Raw genomic sequence first — 21502 nt, forward strand, 5'->3', positions numbered from 1 at the left:
TCCCACCATCTCTATGGTACAGTTGTGTGTTGGTAAAGGCAACATATTGCTTGGTCACTGTGCTGATCTCCATGGTACAGTGTTTGTAAGTCAAGGCAGTGTGTTGCTTTGTCATTGTGGTTGGCTCTATAGTACAGTTTGAGTTTTAGTGAATTACGAGTGTTGCTTGGTCACTCTGGTTGTCTCCACGTTACAGTAGTTTGTCAGTGAAGGCTGTTTTGCTTGTCGTATGGTTTTCTATATTACAATGGTGTATTGGTGAAGGCCATGTTTCACTTACTCATGTGGCTGGCTCCATGTTACAGAGGTGTGTCGGTGAAGCTCATGTGACACTTGGGCAGGAGGTTATCTCCATGTTACAGTGGTGTCGGTGAAGACCATGTGACCCGTGGTCAGGAGGTTGTCTCCATGTTAGTGGTGTGTCTGTGAAGACCATGTGACACTTGGGCAGGAGGTTGTCTCCATGTTAGTGGTGTGTCTGTGAAGGCCATGTGACACTTGGGCAGGAGGTTGTCTCCATGTTACAGTGGTGTCTGTGAAGACCATGTGACCTGTGGTCAGGAGGTTGTCTCCATGTTAGTGGTGTGTAGGTGAAGACCATGTGACACTTGGGCAGGAGGTTGTCTCCATGTTAGTGGTGTGTCTGTGAAGACCATGTGACACTTGGGCAGAAGGTTGTCTCCATGTTACAGTGGTATGTCGGTGAAGACCAAGTGACACTTGGGCAGGAGGTTGTCTCCATGTTACAGTGGTGTGTCTGTGAAGACCATGTGACACTTGGGCAGGAGGTTATCTCCATGTTACAGTGGTGTCGGTGAAGCCCATGTGACACTTGGGCAGGAGGTTATCTCCATGTTACAGTGGTGTCTGTGAAGACCATGTGACCCGTGGTCAGGAGGTTGTCTCCATGTTAGTGGTGTGTCTGTGAAGACCATGTGACCCGTGGTCAGGAGGTTGTCTCCATGTTACAGTGGGGTGTCGGTGAAGGCCATGTGACACTTGGGCAGGAGGTTGTCTCCATGTTAGTGGTGTGTCTGTGAAGACCATGTGACACTTGGGCAGGAAGTTGTCTCCATGTTACAGTGGTGTGTCTGTGAAGCCCATGTGACACTTGGGCAGGAAGTTATCTCCATGTTACAGTGGTGTCTGTGAAGACCATGTGACCCGTGGTCAGGAGGTTGTCTCCATGTTACAGTGGGGTGTCGGTGAAGGCTGTGTGTTGCTTGGTCACTGTGCTGAAGCTTTTTATGGTACTAATTAGATCTTCATCATCCATATACTGAAAGTGAAAAAGATCATGTTATTGCTATTTAAAGTGCTTCTTTAAAAATGAAATAATTATCTTAATACTAATGTCCAATAAATGCTTTCCATTTTGCAAACAGTTTGATCTAAGCATAAGGGAACAGACTAGATTTTGCTTATGAACAAGGGATATTTCAGGAAAGCCACTAGTGCAGTGGTATGAATTGTTTGTACATTTATAAAGCTGGTGAGCTGACAATGTGTTTCCAAGGACTGGATCATCTAAATAGCACCTTTGCCACAGCTTCATTAGATCACACGTGGCAAGGTAAGGACGGGGAAGCAGTGGTCAGGTGAACGGGACGCTATGAAGGGGTTTGGGTGAATAAGAAAAATTAGCAGGTTAATAGTGTGGTGTAGGAGAATACAAATGTAAGGCCAGGTGAAAGTGAGGGGGTGGTGCTAGTGAGAAATGGACCTTCTTCTTGATCAACAGAATGTACAAAAGGTTAAATGTTATGCCAAATATCAATTCTAGTGTTGTCTTTTTCCTTTTTTTTTTTTTAAATTCCATGAAAACTTTGTTCCTTTCTAGAACTCCTGACCTGTTTGACCTTTCAAGGTCTCACACTTACCATTCCACTGTCGTGTCCTTGAATATCCCATATGGAACCATCTGCAATGGAATGTTTATCTTGGGAGGCGATGAGTTGACTGGCACTGCGGTAGAGGGAATTCTGGGAGAAGCTGTGGCTGATCTGACTTTGGTTAGTCTTCCTGACGACTGTTGTGTTGTGACTCGTGTGAGCCTCCATTCCTGAGATCTTTATATCCGATATTCCCTGAACATAGAATGAAAGTTTCATCATTAATAGCAGAAATTGCTTTGTGATTATAATACTGAGGTAGGACTGAGCACAACGTAAAAGGGCAAAAACACTTGAGTACTTCAACTTTCATTGGCGAAGAGGTTTCAGCCCCACACTGCACGCAGTTTTACCTGGTTATCTAAACTATGTATCTCCTAACCATAATATAAGTTGGACAACTGGTTCTGTAAGCATTAAGACTCAATGAGGTGAAAAGGGTAAGTCACTCTACGGGGTGGATTGATCAAGTTGCAGGTTTGAAAAAAGTGGAGATGTTGCCTATAGCAACCAATCAGATTCTAGTTATTTATTTAGTTACATTCTACAAAATGACAGCTAGAATCTGATTGGTTGCCTATAGGCAACATCTCCACTTTTTCAATCCCGCAGTTTAGTAAATATAGCCCTATGTTTTGACACACTGTTGTAATGTCCTCTGTTAGAATAAGCCAAGGACCACAAGCTCCATTTGAAGAAGCCCAAATTATTGTGTGTAATAAAGACTTTTTATGTTCTACACAATGCTTTGCTATTTGCTCTTAACGCATTATATTATAATGATGTCCAATTTGAATATCATGCAATAGTTAATAAAACCCATCATATGTGGAAAACTTGGTCAACAGTGGAGGACGAAATGACAATATTGCTCCACGGAACAGAACATTAGGGAATCTACCGCAATGTTCTGCATTGTGCATTCCTTTTATGCAAATCTAAGCATCTGCTCTATCCATGGACCGCACTCCCCTGTACTATTTAGTAGCATTCACTGAACTATTGATACATACAGATAAGCCGCCCTGCCTGGCATTAGTCATAAAACAATATGAAAGACAGAAATCACACAGGTCATGCTCATATTCCCCATTCCATGCATAGTAAAACACTGCACACCCCAATCAGGGACCAGCCAATACCTCCAAGTGCATTATGTAACTTTTAAGCATAATCCGATTGGATGAACCAGACACATCCGCAACAAGATCGCTCTGAGTGGTAAAAGAATAGAACAAAGTTATTTACTTGATCTTTTAATATTTTAAAGGGTAACTCCAGCTGAATCAGAATTTTTACCTGAAGTTAGGGTGTTGTTCATTTACTCCAAAACTTTGACCCTCCCCCAATAAGCAAAACTTTGAGGGTTCCATGCTCGGAATAACCAATCTGCAATCTGGTTAGAGGGGATGTTCAAACCTTTGTAAAAAGGTAGTGGAGATGTTTCCCATAGCAACCAAACAGATTCTAGCTATCAATCTGTTGCTATGGGCAACACATCCACTTTTGCTCTTTGGAAGGATTGATAAATCTCTCCCACTGTGTCCATTTTTAACAGGCACAGACTGCGCAGAGCTGTGATTATTGGGGTACCTTGGTCAGAATGTCATTATTTACTTCAAAGAAAATACTGAAACATTTAGAAGATTCAGTTATTTTGCCAATTCTACAATCTGATGGTCTTTGCAATGGAACATTAAACTGAAAAATGAGAGTTCACGTTTCAGTGACAAGAATATTTTTTTCCCGATGTCGGGTAAGTCAGGTCACACAGATAACCAGTGATATCTCATTTCTCTTCTGCTGTCTCTAATTTTGGAGACTAAGGGCTAGATTTACTAAGCTGTGGGTTTGAAAAAGTGGGGATGTTGCCTATAGCAACCAATCAGATTCTAGCTGTCATGTATTTAGTACTTTCTACAAAATGATAGCTAGAAGCTGATAGGTTGTTATAGGCAACATCCACACTTTTTCAAACCCGCAGCTTAGTAAATCTAGCCCTAAGATGCTAAATACCATTTCTAGCTAATTGTAGCAGCAGATACCCAGCATGCTGAAAGCCTTTCCTAGCATTAGAGAAAGTATGGACCTGAAGAGCGTAATTAATACAATCAGAAGAGAGTTTGGAGACCTGAAAACTCGGCCTGTTAGTTTGTAACACAACAAATCTATTTCAGAAATCAGCTGAACTAATGCAATCTTATTTTCAATGCCATACAAAGTCTCGCCGAGTAGCGTTGCTTTTTCAGAATGTTATATATTTGGAATTTAAAGTCACTCCGTTATCTTTCAAGATCATCTCTTTGGATTCTCAGCTCTCGCATCTATCAAGTAATCTTCATTATTCTGTTGACGAAAAGCTACCACTTTCACAATAGGCTTTGAGAATTGAGTTCATTATTCTTGAGGTAAATGGCCCACACTCCTCCTTAACAATGCTTTCTTCTTCTTCACTACTAAATTACCAGAATTCTGTTGAAGAGTCGGTATGTCCATATTTTTTCTTCAACCTTTTTTTTTTCTGCAGAAGACATTTGTCTGTTCCATTCATTCCTGTAAACTGCTAATCTTAATTATACATATTAGTAGAATATCAGTCATACAGTTCGTTCCTGATAGAACCTCTTCCTTGAAGGCCTAGAGCACTTGATCAAGAGCAGCAGAGTCATCAGATGTTGTTTTTAATTTAAAGTTCTCCTGATCATACTTATGTGTCCTCTCCTTCATGTGCTTATATCTGGTTCCAAAATAATGACTTGAACCTGGAGTTGTTCATATACATTTCATTCTACTCAATTCAGGACATTGAAGCTTTCTACCTGCTGGTGAAGTAGACTCAATCTTCACGTTCTCTTGTCTACCTGCTTTCTGTAACCGAAGGTCTGACCTACAATTTATTTAAGTTATCTGGCTGATTAAATAACGCTCTTGAGCAGCTGTTTCTCAATGTCTGATCCAGTAAATATTTTCATATAATCTAAACCAAATTTGTTTCCTTTCCGACAAACATGACATCGATCTCGGAAAATGCTGCTCAAGCTCCACCGTCGTTGGATATATATTTTTAGGCTCTTCTTGAATACAGGCATTTTCTTAGTCTTGGCTTTCAAACCCATTATTTGTTGTTAAGATTTTTAACGTTAGCAGATGGGGTTGGCCATTGCTCCTTGGGGTTTATAACCAATATTTTGGAATACAGTTATTGGACCTAGGGGGTTTATTTTATGCAAACTGGAGCGCTATGTTTAAAAAGTATTACAGTACTCATAAAAATTGTCTACATTGCTCCTGTCATTCTCTTCCTCACTAACTTGTTTTGCAGTGCTCCTCAAAGTGACTGAAGGTAATTATGTCTGTGTGTATAACATCACCATCATCGTTTACATGTAAGGTGCCACAAAACTCTGCTGCACCGGACAATCACAAACCGCATAAAAGGAGAACAAGTACAGACGAGGTTGTTGAAGGAGGTGCAGATGTGAGTCAGAGGGTAGACAGGGCCCTGCTCATGAGAGCTTACACTCTAGGCAGTGGGCATTGGAGTTGGTAGGACATGCAGAGGGAGTAGTATGTGGTGGGTGTGGGATAAGCTACAGTGAAGAGGTGGGCTTTTAGAGAGCGTTTCAATGATTGAAGGTTGGGGAAGATTCTGGTCAGACAGGTGCGGTAAGGATTTCCAGAAGTTGGGAGCAACACAGTAGAAATCTTGGAGGCGGGAGTGAGAGGTGGTTACGAGAGAGGTGCAGAGGTCTGAGGCAGATCGCAGAGGGCGAGAGTGAGTGACAATGTCAGAGAGGTATGAAAAGGAGGATATGGTGAGGGTGAGAAGCTTGAATTCTAGAGGGAATGGGGAGCCAGTGCAGGGATTTGCAGAGTGGTGCAGCAGATGTGGATCTGTGCGAGAGGCAGATCAGTCTATCTCAGTCTAACTGTTGCATATAGGGTGGATTGTAAAGGGGAAGGACAGAGAATAGCAGTTTGCAGTAGTCAAGGCAGGAGATAATGAGAGAATGGATAAATGTTTGAGTGAGTGTGTTTTGAAGGAGTAGGCAACAAGACAGTGCAAGGGACTAGATGTGTGGAGTGAAGCTGAAGTCAAGGATAACACCAAGGGGACCAGGGGAGACAGTGACATTGTCAACTGTGAGGGAGACTGGAGGATGGGTTGTAATACTACGAGGGGAGATGCTGAATTTCATTTTGGACATACTGGGCCTGAGTCAGTAAGGAGAGTAAAGCATAAAAAAGGAGTAACTTTGCACCTTTTCAAAACCATGTTGCATTGGAGGGGGAGGTAAATTCACAATGTAGGGACAGATTTATAGTTGGGGTAGATGTCCTAAATCAACTTTAAATTTCAGTGTAATAATAAAGCTATCAAGCATTTGTGTGTTACATGAAACAACTTGTAACATGGTTTGTCCCGGACAACATTTACTCCTTTTTGCCTTACTCTCCTTAATGACTCGGGCCCACTGAGTTCTAGGTAGTGTTGTGACATCCACGTAGAGACACAAAGGTAATTGGACACATGGGATAAGGGAGATGGAGAGAGGTCAGGGGAGGAGAGGTAGATGTGTGTGTGATCATCATAGAGGTGGTATTGGAGGCAGAGAGAAGAGGTAGAAAGAGAAAAGCAGAGGGTCACGTACAGCAGCAATTATTTGCACATTGATTAAAAAGCGGAATTCAATATCCGTACCCAAAATCACCTTAAAACTAGAGATAGGCGGGTCCGGTTCCCCGAGAACCGAATCCACCCGAACTTTGTCTATCCGAGTACCGAGCTGAATCCAAATCGAGGCCGAACGTCATCATGACGTCGTCGGATCTCGTGGCTCGGTTTTCGCGATACTTCAAGATTATAAATACACGCCTCCACAGTAATCCATCAGTGACAGAGGGAGAGAGCAGGGTGTAGTCACAGGCTGATTAGAGCAGGGACAGAGAATCCAATATTCTTCTTGCAATTGCTTTAACAAAAATCGCTAGAGAAGAGAGGAGGATAGAGCTTTATTATTATTTTTTAATACAAACAATTGTGCATAAATATTTCTGGCTGTCAAAAGTCATATCTGTCAGCAGTATCTACCAAATACTTTTTAGCACTCCCCAGTGCTTTTGGGGTGTCCCCCATAATTGTGCATAAATATTTCTGGCTGTCAAAAGTCATATTTGTCAGCAGTGTCTTACCAAATAATTTTTACCACTACAAGTGCTTTGCGCTCAGAATGGATTCAAAGCAGTCCACATATGATCAGAATGAGCAACCAGGTTCTCTCACCAGTCCTGATGGTAGTGTTCCCAGTAAGTCATCTGGGCAAGGCAATGTCAAACTACAGAGTGTTTCGAAATCAGTCCAAAAAACAAAATATTTTTTTTTTTTTACTGTGTTGAAGCGAAAAAGAAGTGTTACTGAGCCAAAGTTAAGTGCCAATAAAAAAAAAATTGCCAACATGCCATTCTACACACGCAGTGGCAAAGAGAGAATGAGGCCTTCACCTTTGGCTATTAGTGGCAGATCCAAAAATGTTACCGAGCCTACAAGTGTTACGCGTCAAAGCCGAGCTGCAAAATAACAGTAAGGCATTGGAGGATAATGTTTGCTCTGAATCAGAAATGACACCGATCCCTGTGGAGAGTCCATCCAACAGTGGGATGTCTAATCGTGAGCATTCTGTTAGTGTACCCATAAAGAAGGGCCCTTTCAGCAGTTCTGCTAATGTGTACCTGAACAGCCCGAGTGTAGCCGGTGATACACAAATTGAGGATGCCACTTTGGAAATAGAAGAGGATGAGGGGGAGATTTATGGAGGTGACGAGGGCGCTAATGAGGATGTTGATGATTATGATGCAGACAGATACCAAATTGCCTTTCTCAATTTATATTTATATTCTAGATTATATAACGGCTGAATAGTTTTCTATTTTTCTCCTAGTGGAGAGGGGATCTGATGCAGACAGATACCAAACTGCCTTTGTCCACCAAAGTACCGTGGTCCATTTAATTTTACTTTCTAGCTCCACAGTGTAATATACACCCAAAGATGATGGCTACATTGCCAATAATCAAAGATGGAGGAGGTAGACAACCAGGTTTGACTGTATAATTTGCAGACAAGTGTTTGCATTAAGGACGGCCTACCAGGGATTAAACTGTTTTTTTCATAATTTATTAGCTTTAGAATTACCTCACTTATCTAAGAAACTGGTGGAGCACTAAATTAGGTTATTTTAGACCAAAAAAAATTGTATTTTTTTTTTCAAAAATAGCAAAACAAAACCAAACAAAACCAAAACCAAAACCAAAACACGCAAGGGCGGTTTTGCATAACCAAAACCAAAACACGAAGGTAATCCAGATCGAAAACCGAATACAAAACCAAAACACGGGGGTCAGTGACCATCTCTACTTAACACAGAGTAAAAACACTACAATTGACCCATTTATTCCTCCTTATAAGGTGAGCAATGTAGAAATGATATTGTCAAAAACAGAAACTTTTGCATTTCCAAATTGCTGACTCTATTTCAGTAACAATGGGGCTTCTCTCTTGACCTGGCCAGTAAAATTCTCACATGGGTTGATTCAGAAAATGACATTTTGGGGATCATTGAGGACTACTTGATTTACTATCTTACCTTTTCTGGTATGTTTTCCACACAACAAGGTGGATTAGAGACTCTGGTAACTGGACTTGGGAGAGCGGGCAGATGGCCAGCAGACAGAGACTGATTCTGGTTCAAGAAACATTAGGAGACAGGAAGGAAAGAGACTATAAGAGTAAAAGAGTAAGAAAAAGGACAACAGCAAAAGCCCCTGATGTACAGTCAGTATAATAGTTATAGGGAAAGAGTAATAAACATTGCCAATAATGCAGTCAACATTGAAAGTAATGGTTTATTGCTATTGTCTGAAGTACATGTTTGATGTGATTCAATGTACCCCTCCCCCCCCTCATGACTTCCCTCCTGTACTTCCCCTATTATTATGCATGTCCCTTTTTTTGTTGTCACCCCCAAAATTTCAATAAAAATTTAAATAAAAAAAAAAAAAGAGAACAAAAGAATATAATGGTTTATTATAAAATGGATATATTCCAAGTGCTACGTCTAAGTCATGTGATATTTATTAGATAAAGAAATGAGATCCGCCATCTTACTTGAATGCTGACCTCGGTTTATTTTAGATCATTATTTAAACAGGAAAAATAAAAAGTTAATATCATTTAAACCCCTGTGTAAAACCCATACTGGAATCAGTCTTTTCTTTATGAAAATTTTAAATGGACCACTAAATCCCTAAATCAGTTGTTTAGTGCTACCATGACATATCCCTGCAGACAGATGAAGCCCCTCCCACATCTGTAGGACAATGACCTAACGGTATCTGATCCAGGCCAGAAAGCTGAGACTACAATCACGTCAGTGCCTGTGACACCAACTGAATTCTCCATTTTGCATGGAGTAAGCCATTAATCTTACATATCACACCTAACATAACCCAATCATGGGGTAAATTTATCAAACCTTCCAAAATCACTCTGTATGTCTCTACACTGGTTGCCTGTTTTCTACCGAATCAAATATAAAATACTCTTACTAACCTACAAGGCCATCAACAAAGCTGCACCAACATACAACTCCTCTCTTGTCTCAAAATATCTCCCAACTTGCCAACTTCGTTCTGCAAAAGATCTGCTTCTCTCATCCACCCTCATTACATCCGCCCATTACCGGTTACAGGACTTTTTTCGGGCTGCACCCACTCTATGGAATTCTCTGCCTCGCGCAATAAGACTTTCCTCTGGTCTACAAACTTTCAAGCGTTCTCTGAAAACCCACCTCTTCAGACAAGCTTATAATATTCCTCAATCACCCTCTTAACCTCACTACATTACCCTATTACCAGCCGTTACACAATTTCACACAAGACAACTACCCCCTGACCAACATTGTTGTGTGACAGGATCATTTAGCTTATGAGTCACTTTTACCTTTGCAGTCTGGCTGGGCCAAAATGCAAAATGTTGACTTAACCTCATGTATCAAACTCCCATTGTCCCATAGATTGTAAGCTTGCGAGCAGGGCCTTCTCACCTCTTTGTCTGTTTTACCCAGTTTGGTTATTAGTTTACTGTGTTTGTCCCCAATTGTAAAGCGCTACGGAATATGTTGGCGCTATATAAATAAATGATGATGATGAAAAATTTAAAAGTGGATTTGACGCCCACAGCAACTAATCAGATTCCAGCTATTGTTCTTCTAGAGTACAATGATAGCTAGAAACTGATTGGTTGCTATGGGTGTCAAATCCACTTTTCCCTTTTTAGAAGGTTTGATAAATCTAACCCCAAATGTCCAAGCATAAGTTTTAACCATAAGCCTACCTGGAGTTCTAAACTTCTTCCGTAAAATAAATTCAGTATATTACTTATGTGGGTCCCACGATACATCCGATCCGGCTGATCTCCATTTGTCTGCCACAGTCCGGTGAGGCTCTACTCAGTCCCATCAGGGGGTAAATGTATCAAGCTGAGAGATTTCTGGCGGGTTTGAAAAGTGGAGATGTTGCCTATAGCAACCAATCAGATTCTAGCTGTCATTTTGAAGAATGTATTAAAGAAATGATAGCTAAAATATGATTGGTTTTTCAAACCCGCCCGAAAACTCTCAGCTTGATACATTTACCCCCTGGTGGGCTTCTCCATACAGGCAGCGTTCATCGACAGCTGAATGAGGAGAACATTGTCGGACTGCGGCAGGTAATGGTGGATTGGAATACTGGACTCCTTGTCAATCTGTAGTTCAGTTATCTTTTAATGCCGGTTCAGATTTAGAACCTTAGCAACTGTTATGGTTATGTAAGAGTTACTCTTAATACTGTTAGGCTGGGGTTTGCACTGTAATATGAGCACTGTTAATATTAATATTTAATTGTTTTTTGTTCTGTTTTTTTAAGATCAGCTAAAATAACTCATGAAAGAAAATAAATATTGTCTAGGATAGGCCTGGGTTGAGCTTTTTCCTTTATCAGACCCCATTACTAGAAAGTTCATGTCCTTGATGGCCAAGATCAAACCCCAACACGCCGAGGAAACTTGTCATCTACACAGTGGAGGCGGCCATTTTATGAGATGAACCAATAGTCAGCCTCTCCATTCATTTGGAACTAATGCCACCACGGAGGCATGAAGCATCACGAGGCACGAGGCAGGTTGAGGTGATGTCGCCAGTTCCTAGTGAACTAACCAGCTGTATGCTCTTGAACGTCGATTCAACTCACAAAATGGCTGCCTCCACTGCCTGTGGTGGAAAATCCGCTTTAACATATAGTTTAATAGAATAGAATAGCTATATTTGTACATACCGCGTATGAATCATTTTGCAAGTAAGCACTTGCTGGGGACATTCTTTGCTGGACAGAAACTAATTGCGGCCGCTCTCTTGGATACGGCTGTTTGGTCAACTTCCTCTGCAAGATAAGTGACAGCAATATTGCCAACAGCAATAGGCCCAGCAGCGCCATAAGGAGTATAAACCACAGCTCGGTATAGATGGCGTTCTCCTTCGTCTCCGTGCCGTTTTTTGTGCTCGGAACAGATTGCACAGGAGCTAAAAACAGAGAGAGATGAGAGCTTAGAGCCCATCACGGTTAACATTATATATTTACTCAGTGGACATTACCGACTTAGACTTTAATTAACTTACAATGTCCATTGCACCTATCCAATTTATAGAACCAACGCAAAGCTAATTAAATATGTATTGGATAATCAAATACTCTTAAGCGTATATTTAAGATTTTCCACATTAAGGCTATATTGTTCAGGCTGAAGGAAAGAAAAATCCCATTTAAATATTGAAACAATTAGGACATTTATTTAAACAACAACTTTCATTTCTGATTGGATTTGAACAGTCGCTGGAGCTGGAATACAGTTTGATCCAGTAGGAAAAGGTACTTTGTTATATTCTTAAACGCAGATGTTTTTCTTTGTGTTTTAAATATTCCTCTTTGATAAACATTAACTTACAAAGTGTCGAGAGTGAGAATAGATAGCAGGAATCACATCCGTTATGTAGAATAGGTGGAATTATAATGTGTAGTTAGTTGGTCAGTATAGAAAATTAGATATTTCTTGTGTCGGTTGTTTTAAAACGTGAGACGGTCCCTGGGAAACAGGGACAGCTGTCAGCAGTGGTTTTTTTGTAAGAAAAAATGTGCCGGAAATCACATCACGTAGTCAATCACTGTACACACACCCACACACGTCAGTTGTGTAACGATACATAACGGTCGCCGCCCGCAGTAAGCACTCAGCGCACGACCAATCACAAGCAGAGCAGCGCCACAAGCATATCACACCTGCCCCACATCACAACCAGCGCGGACCAAGCATGCATGCATCGACACACAAGCAGCCTACTGCATGCACCGTTTGATTTTGCCGCCGACTTGCTACGCTCGACAGGGCGATTCAAGTCCAGACATCAAATGTTCAAAACTTACTTTTAAAACTTGGAAAATCCATCGAAAAGAGGTGTCGGTGAGTTCTATGACAAAAAAAAGCACTGGCTGTAAGCAAGGCTGCCAAGAGGAATTCAGGGCCCCGGTACAACAAATTCATGGGGCCCAATTATAGTCGAGTAAGCTAAAAAAAATTGCGCTGCCGATTTTTCAGGGGTGTGGTCATACAATTTGGGCCATGGCAATGCACCATTGGGGCGTGGCTATCACATCAAAATCCCTAGGTCCTGAATTCACCGGAGCGTCACATATGTCCAAGCACTTTCAGGACATCTAGCACCACAGTATATATATAATATAGAAAGAATGCAGTTTGTACACAAAGGGCGAGATTTACTAAGCTGCGGGTTTGAAAAAGTGGGGATGTTGCCTATAGCAACCAATCAGATTCTAGCTTTCATTTATTTAGTACCTTTTACAAAATGACAGCTAGAATCTGATTGGTTGCTATAGGCAACATCCCCACTTTTTCAAACCCGCAGCTTAGTAAATCTAGCCCAAAGTGTTCAGTCTTGGCCTGCACCTTACATTGGGCACAACACTCACCTAAAATTGGCATTCTCCCTATAGAATCACAACATTTCACACACTCTGCTGCTCTCTCCTACCTGTTCTTCTCACTTTCTCCACCTGTGACTGCTGGTTTCTTTAGTTGCGGCTTGTCCGGATCCTGGAATGTTGGAGGACCTATTTGGGGAAAAAAATGGCTACATTTAGAAAATTACAGCCAGCACCGGCGTTAAATCAATAGCACCCACGAATAATAATTAGGCCTTCCTCCAGCCCCAACATTAAAATAATAGTATTAACATTTAATAAATAAACCTATTTCCTTCCTGCAAACAGCCCCAGCAATATCTATTTCCCGCAACCATCACTGCCATTAAATAATTCATTGTCACATTTAATAAATAGACCTCATTCTCCCCAAACTCACCCCCAAATTCAATAGCCCCCAAACCACCCCATCTTAAATTAATAGTCCCCACTATTAAATTGCCTCACCATCACCCTACAAACAAAATAGCACCCATTAATTAACCACCACCTATCTCACACACACTACATTGCAGCAAGCCCCTGTGCCATCACACACACATTACTGTGCCCCCTTTATGCTCACACTGCGGCCTCCATGCTGCTTTCCTCCCTTCTTTTTTACTCTGTGCCTCTCCCCCCTTTTTTTTACTCTGTGCCTCTCTCCCCCCTTCTTGTTCACTCTGTGCCTGTCTCCACTTCTTTTTTACTCTGTGCATCTCCCCCCCTTTTTTTTACTCTGTGCCTCTCTCCCCCCCCCTTTTTTTTTTACTCTGTGCCTCTCTCCCCCCCTTTTTTTCACTCTGTGCCTCTCTCCCCCTTTTTTTCCACTCTGTGTCCCTCTCCCCTTTTTTTTTTTCACTCTGTGCCTCTCTCCCCCCCTTTTTTTTTTACTCTGTGCCTCTCTCCCCCCCTTTTTTTCACTCTGTGCCTCTCTCCCCCTTTTTTTTTCACTCTGTGCCCCTCTCCCCCCTTTTTTTTTTCACTCTGTGCCTCTCTCCCCCCTTTTTTTTCACTCTGTGCCTCTCTCCCCCTTTTTTTTTTCACTCTGTGCCTCTCTCCCCCCTTTTCACTCTATGCCTCTCTCCCCCTTTTTCACTCTGTGCCTCTCTCCCCCTTCTTTTTTACTCTGTGCCTCTCTCCCCCTTCTTTTTTACTCTGTGCCTCTCTCCCCCCTTCTTTTTTACTCTGTGCCTCTCTCCCCCCTTCTTTATAGCACTGTCCCTTTCTGTTTTCCTCCCCTTGCCTCTCCGTTTCTTTACCTTTTGTTAGTTTCTTTCTTTTCTTTTCTTCTTTTCTGTCTTCTCTTCTTTCTTCTGGCTTGGTCCTGTCTGCGACGCTCCTCACTGACATCACGCCCGACAGTCAGTCAGTCAATGTGAGAAGAGCAGAGAGGAGAGGAGAGATGCCGGCACCGCGATCACGTGAGTATGTTTTTTTTTCTTTCTTCCAGCTCCCCCCACCAACGTACGAGACGCCCCACCCCCCCACACCCCCCGCGAAAAAAAAAAAAAAGATTGCAATAATTTTTTAAAAAAAATTAGCTGTGAGGGCCCGGCCCGGGCCCCCTGGCATGGCCGGGCCCAGGTAAAATGTACCCGCTCCCCCCCCCCCTCTCGGCGGCCCTGGCTGTAAGTATGGGTTTAATAATATTGTTGAGTTTTAAGGATGATTGTATTTCAGTGAGTATAAAAATACTGAAGGAAAGGAGACAAAGGTCCTGAGTCACCAAGGAACTTATTCTGAGCGCAACCCGCGTACAGTATTATACGCTCGTATTTAGGTTTTGTGTCCGCCCGAATTCATCAAGGCACGGATCTCAGGACACGTGTGCTTTTGAAATGGGGGGCAGGTCTGCTGTGATCTACTATACTGGACACGGCAGGATACGTCTAATAACTACGTGGATTATAAATTTGCAAAAGAACGCACAGGAAAATAAAAATAAAAATCTGTAATATTGTTAGCTGATAATAATAAAGGCTTTAATGTTGAATGTTGTAGAATGTTGTTAATGTCTACTGAGCATAAAATATATTTTTACAGTTGCTCGTGATTGCAAACACATGTTATAGCATGTATACGAGACTGTCATCACTACTGATCAGGACTTAGACTAGCGCTGTAGCTGGAGCAAGAGATACGGCAGAAAAGCCAGTAACTTTCACACGCACAGAGCTTGAATCGGATGTGGCTGCCTGGGCTTGGATCTAGCACGCCCCTACCTCACTATGGCAATGCGCCCTTTCCCCAGCCAGTTCACTCCCAGAAATTTTAGGCTGTAGTAAATGTCCTTTGCACTCCCAGGCGCACGGAACAGGGCTGCGTTACGGACGTATCTCCTGGTTCTGGTGCATGCGCAGAGTGATTTTGCGTACGGAACGCTCTAAATCAGCCGATACGTGCCTTAATGAATCAGGTCCAAACATACTTGTCAAAAAGACAACTTCACAGCAATAAAAATAGGGGAAACTAATTTAAAAATATAATCTTAGATGGGAAAAGTCAGGAAAACAAAACACTTCAAAGCTCAATGAACTTATTTGTCCTGCATATACCTCTTCATGTGTAATTTAAGCAAAGAGCAGAATTTACGTTCATATTGGCTGCCAGCAATATAGAAACCCATAGGTGTCACTACAGCAATATGGAAAACATTGTAGGCAGCCTCCACTATGGGAAAACAGAACCTGCATTTTCTGAACGCGAATTACTATTTTACACTTTATTTTCCTACATCGTACACACAGTATTTGTTTTTATTATACTCAATAAACCCCCCCCCCCTCCCCCCACGGACGGGTGGGCCTCAGGCTGACACTTATCCCTGGAACAATCGTCATATAGATGCCATTACTAAGTATGGCCAATCTCCCTGTGTCACACTGCAATGGGATAACTTTATTAACACACTAACATTTGCCCTTGTCCTCTCCTGTATTGAGACGTGCAGAATTTGTTTTAACAGCTCCCTGCCCCACAGACCCTTCTCTCCCTTTATAAACTACTTACAAAGTGTTGCGCTTGAGTAGGTCTCCATTATTCTGACTTCTGGTCTGTCTCCCGTATGTGCTCCACTCCTATTAGTTGCCTGTTATTAATCCGCACATATTTATTTTCCATCGTTATGGCTGGGTGCACATTTGCATCTCCCTATATCAGCTTACTAATAGACCATTATACCCCTCTCACTGATATAGGAAATCTCTCTCCCACTATACACTGTGCATTTGGACTATATTCTGTTTGGTGTTAGTAATGTTTATTCTATAAGTATAAGGTATAATGGATCTATGTGACTTGTGCCTCTACATCTTATATATAAAATTCATTGGTCTGTGTGTTTGTCTGTCCGGTTATGCATTCGGACACCCCTGCACCGATTGGGATGAAACCAGTGCCAGGTGGTCCAGTTGGATCCTGACCGGGTTTTAGAGGGGTTAGGGTCCCGGACCGACATCTCCTTGGTGTACGCTGGCCAGAACTTTGTTCTGGGCCTTCCACTGAATGGATTTGGATGACAGCACAAGTGGCTCAGTGGTTAGCATTTCTGCCTCACTGCACTGGGGTCATGAGTTCAATTCCTGATCATGGCCTTATCTGTGAGGAGTTTGTATGTTCTTCCAGTGTTTGCGTGGGTTTCCTCTGGGTGCTCCAATTTCCTCCCACACTCCAAAAACATACTAGTAGGTTAATTGGTTGCTATTAAATTGACCTTAGTCTCTGTCTGTGTGTGTTAGGGAATTTAGACTGTAAGCTCCAATGGGGCAGTGACTGATGTGAGTGAGTTCCACACAGATAACCTGTACCCAACCCCTTTGGCTGGTGGAATGTCGTGTCAATTACACCTATATATGAAATGAAATCCATACTTACAGATTATTATTTTATGTCTTATTTTATATGTACCTGTATTTTTTTATGACTGAGGAGCAGATGTATTAGGGCATCTGCGTTATTATTAGATATGTGAATGTTGAATCTGCAAATCTGCAGTCTGTCTCATGTTGAATATGTGTTGTGCTAGTTTTACACTGTTCTGTTGAATCTGCTATGCTGCATACCTCCCAACAGGTCTGTCCCCGGCGGTGGGTCAGGAGGCGTGGCCACATCACATAGGGGCGTGGCCACATAAAATAGTGGGTGTGGTCATGTCACCTAGCGCTGTGAAGCTCTAGGCTGCCCATTACATACCTCAATCCCCCAACATTTCCATCTGAAGGACAAAGATGTCCGCCAACGGGATAGAACCCTAAAACTGTGACTGTCCCACTGAGATCGGAGGTTTGATAATGTACCAAAACTCTGACTTTACTTTCTGTTTGTATGCTGCTGGAATGAACAAGCCTCAGTCTGTGCAGCCTCCTCAGTGTATTATTCAGTGTATGCAGTTATTATTAATAAACTACAATTATCACTTTTAACTACTGGTAAAAATAAAAGGCAAATACACTCTATGGCAAAGGGATCAGGGGAGGAAAATAGCCAGAGGGAGTGGAAAAAATGTAAATCCGGGTGTACAAACGATTAAAAACACATTATTTCAATAAAAAAATATAGTAAACTAATAAAGGTTAGTAGGAGAAACAACAGCACTATTTTATACTTTTCAAACAATTACAGTATGAGAAATGTAAGAACGTCTGCTGCAGATGCTGAAATAAGAGACGTAGCCCATTCATCCTCTACTTACAATATTAATAATATTGTGCAATAGATTGTGTTACCTTGGGGTAGAACAAAGTAAATGTTTCTATGTTTTCATCCTGTGAGGAGCAGTATGTCAGAGAACACACTTAATGATTATGAACTGAACCCCAATATCCATTAGTATTAGTATCTGACAATATACCCTCACTGCTCTCAAGCCTTCTATTCTTCTTTCCCCTCAGACTGGACAAGATGATCAGCTTGTACATTTCACCAATTGCCAGCTCAGGATTTATCTGGGGGGCCAGAAGCGGATACTACAGAGGGCGCCCTATGAGCATCACAAGGTCGTCTCACATCCTACCCTGGGATGACATCTTCAGCCAGCTCAGGGGCAGTCTGGGCTGGGGGGCAGGGGGCCATCCACCCCCAGCCCGATCCCACAGCGAGCTACCTTGGGCTGGGTCACTGGGCTATCTGAATTTTTTTTCCCTTTAAAATGTTCCTAATAGGCTGGTGAGTCGAGTTTTGCCCCCAAGGCTAAAATTTGCCAGCCCCCCAACTATCCCAGCTGCACCAAGATTAATTAATTTTTAATATAGAACTCGCTGAGAATTTATAAATGCTCACTGCCTTTGATAAAACACCTAAATATGGGGGTGTAATCCTAAGAAAATAGTTCTCGTCATGAAGATAAGCATATTGTGTCACCAACAGTGCATTATGGGGCAGTAGTGCATAGTGGGACAGTAGTGCATTGTGGGGCAGTAGTGCATTATGGGACAATAGTGCATTATGGGACAGTAGTGCATGGTGAGGCAGTAGTGCATGGTGGGGCAGTAGTACATTGTGGGACAATAGTGCATTGTGGGGCAGTAGTGCATGGTGGGGCCATGCATTGTGTGACAGTAGTGCATTATGGGACAGTAGTGCATGGTGAGGCAGTAGTGCATGGTGGGGGCAGTAGTGCATGGTGAGTCAGTAGTGCATGGTGGGGCAGTAGTGCATTGTGGTACAATAGTGCATTATGGGACAGTAGTGCATTGTGGGGCAGTAGTGCATTGTGGGGCAGTAGTGCATCATGGGACAGTAGTGCATTGTGGAACAGTAGTGCATTGTGGGACAGTAGTGCATTGTGGGACAATAGTGCATTTTGGGACACTAGTGCAATTGGTCATACAAAAAGCAGTGGGCATGGTCTAACTGAAGGCAAGCATAGTATGATAACGAACATGCAAAACATGTTCTTAGTTCGAACAGCATTAACTTATGAATAATAAGTAAAAAATATTTATTTGTCAACCGCTGTTACGCTACCTTATGTATCATGTCACCTCTTAGATTGTAAACTCAATTGTCCATGGCCAGCTTTACCTTCTGGTTCTTGTCATTGGATGTTATATATTGGTATCGTGATCCCCTCAATGTACAGCGCTACATAATATGTTGGCGCTTTATAAATAAAGGATAATAATAATCATGCCACCTGAGTTACTAGCAAACATTTTGGGCCTGAGTCACTAAGGAAAGTAAGGCAAAAAAAAGGTTTAAATGTTCTTAGGGACAAACCATATTTCAATGCAAGGGGTGCAAATTAGTTTATTATTTTGCACATAAGTTAAATACTGGCTGATTTTTTATCTAGCCCACAAATAGTTGATAGTTTTATTTTTAAACTGAAATTGAAAGTTGATCTAGGACATGCCCTACCCCAATTATAAAACTGTCCCCACATTTTAAATTCACCTCCCCCTCCAAGGCAACATGGTCTTGCCCAAATTCAAAGGTACTCCTTTTTAATGCTTTGCTCTCCTTAATGACTCAGGCCCAATGTGTACAAATGTTCCTGTATACTGTAGTCGAAACCTATTTCTACCTGAACCTCTCTTCCTGAGGATGTGACAATGAATTATCCGGTTCGCTCCCATGTACGATCAACAGAGTCAATTACACCACCCGTTGGGGGTTGGGTGTGCTGGGGGTTAGTGTGTGTGTGTGACAGGTCTGTAATATACTGAGCCCTTCCCCAGAGGTGGCATTAATTTAAAAAATTATTTAGGATTAAAAATATAGTTTTCACCCTTTGTTTTTAAGCTTAACTAATATTCACTTATTGTCTTTCTCTTCTTGCGTTCTGCAGGATTCCAAAAATGAATGTAATGGCCTTTGCTGAGGGCTCTTTTCATTATTCTGCCTGGGTGTATATTGGACAGAGCCTTTCATAACTGAGCTGCTGTAAAAGAGACTGATTCATGAGACATGAAATGAGTACAGCTCAATCTTTACACTTAGTACAGAGGGAGATGTCAGGCCCCCCCAACAGGCCCACAAATAGAATATGTCACGCACTGACTTACACACGCTCTCCGGCATCCTGTGGGTGAGTAATTCTAACCTTTATTTGGCATCTTCATTTACTAGAATAAACACCGGCTTCTATTGCACAGCACTGCACTTACTGATAGAACCGCATATAAAAATGAATGAAGTCATAAAAAAATAAAACAACTGGCCGCACAGAACAGATAAAACCTGCTTTAATACCAGCTGGTGTCTTAGCATCATCTAGATATGATCTGTAAAGCACAGCATTTTTATTTTAATGATATATTATATACTGCATAATGGTATGTGTGTGTATATTACATTATATATAATAATGTTTGTGTAGAGAGGTATGAAGCATCAAACTGTCTTCTAATGATTTTGTGCATCTTCCAAATGCTGCTGCTTTAAGGAAATATATCACATTAAGTATGTATACTGGAATACTGGACTCCCTTGCAATGCATTTTTCTGGCACCAGGTGGTACCCTGATAGCATTGTACTACAAATGGCAGATTAATGAAAAATACATAACGCTATACTTGTCAACTTTTCCTCGTTGGCTTCAGGAAGATCCCAGGGGAGGTGGGTGTGCGGGGGCGCGTCTTGATGAACTGCGTCATTTTGGCCCTGTCTTACCTGTCAGTCTTTGATTAAATCTTGGTCTCCATGAAAATGGCCATCTCCATAGGCATCAATACATGGCCATAGGACACAATTTCTGAACTGTGCCATCATGCCACAGATGGCGAAGCCAACCACGTCTTGTACTGGCTCAGCATCAGGGAGAATGCCAGACTCTTCAGGGAGTGAGAGAGATCACCCCTATTTCAGGGAGTCTCCCTGACATTCAGAGAGAGTCGGCAAGTATGCGTAACGCATGCATTACTATGTTTCTGCCCTAACTTAATGACATTAAAGTCTCTTGCAGGAAAAAAATACACACAGCTGAATAGCGGAGAACTGCAAATGATTGACAGTTACCTCCACTCAAACCACAGATGTTTTTTTTTCTCCCAGACCCACCCCTACCGTCCTCTTTCCTCCAATTCCCACCATGACTCACCTCCTAATACCCTTTTTCCCCTCCTCTCTCCTGTACTCTTCACTCCTCCTCTGCATACGGGTCTGCCTACCACAGATGTCAACGATAGGTAAGTGTACTGGGGTGGGGGCTGCAGAACTAATGTAGGGTTTGTTTTAATTAGGGGTGAGCGGGTTTGGATTTTTGAAATCCGAACACCCCCGAACAGTGCCGATCCGAGCCCGGATCCGAGCACTGTTTGGGGATTCCCGCCCGACGCAAAACTCAGAACGAGGCAAAACGTCATCATCCCGCCGTCGGATCTTGCGAGATCCGGATTCATATTATTCCCCGCTTCCCACCGCCATCTTCACTCGGGCATTGGAGAGAGAAGAGAGGGTGTGTGGTGGTGTCCTCTGTCCTGCTCAGTCCAGTGGTGCTGTCCTGTGCTCTGTCCTGCTCAGTCCAGTGGTGGTGCTGCCATAATTCCAGTGGTGCTGTCCTGTGTTGTCCTGTGCTGCTTAAGTCCAGTCCAGTGGCAC

General features: G+C 42.3%; 1 protein-coding gene across 1 annotated transcript in view; it reads right to left on the minus strand.

Moving 5' to 3' along the window:
• Positions 1-1011: 1011 nt before the first annotated feature.
• Positions 1012-21502, minus strand: part of USH2A (usherin) — a 558840-nt gene continuing 538349 nt past the window's right edge. The window contains exons 70-72 of the mRNA XM_075204257.1: positions 11263-11507; positions 1881-2087; positions 1012-1279 (exon numbers count right to left, since the gene is read on the minus strand). Of these exons, the coding sequence (XP_075060358.1) occupies positions 1190-1279; positions 1881-2087; positions 11263-11507 (542 nt within the window). The 3' untranslated portion in view covers positions 1012-1189. The remainder of the gene's footprint in view (positions 1280-1880; positions 2088-11262; positions 11508-21502) is intronic.

The sequence above is a fragment of the Mixophyes fleayi genome, chromosome 3 (assembly GCF_038048845.1).
Source record: "Mixophyes fleayi isolate aMixFle1 chromosome 3, aMixFle1.hap1, whole genome shotgun sequence".
Lineage (NCBI taxonomy): Eukaryota > Metazoa > Chordata > Amphibia > Anura > Limnodynastidae > Mixophyes > Mixophyes fleayi.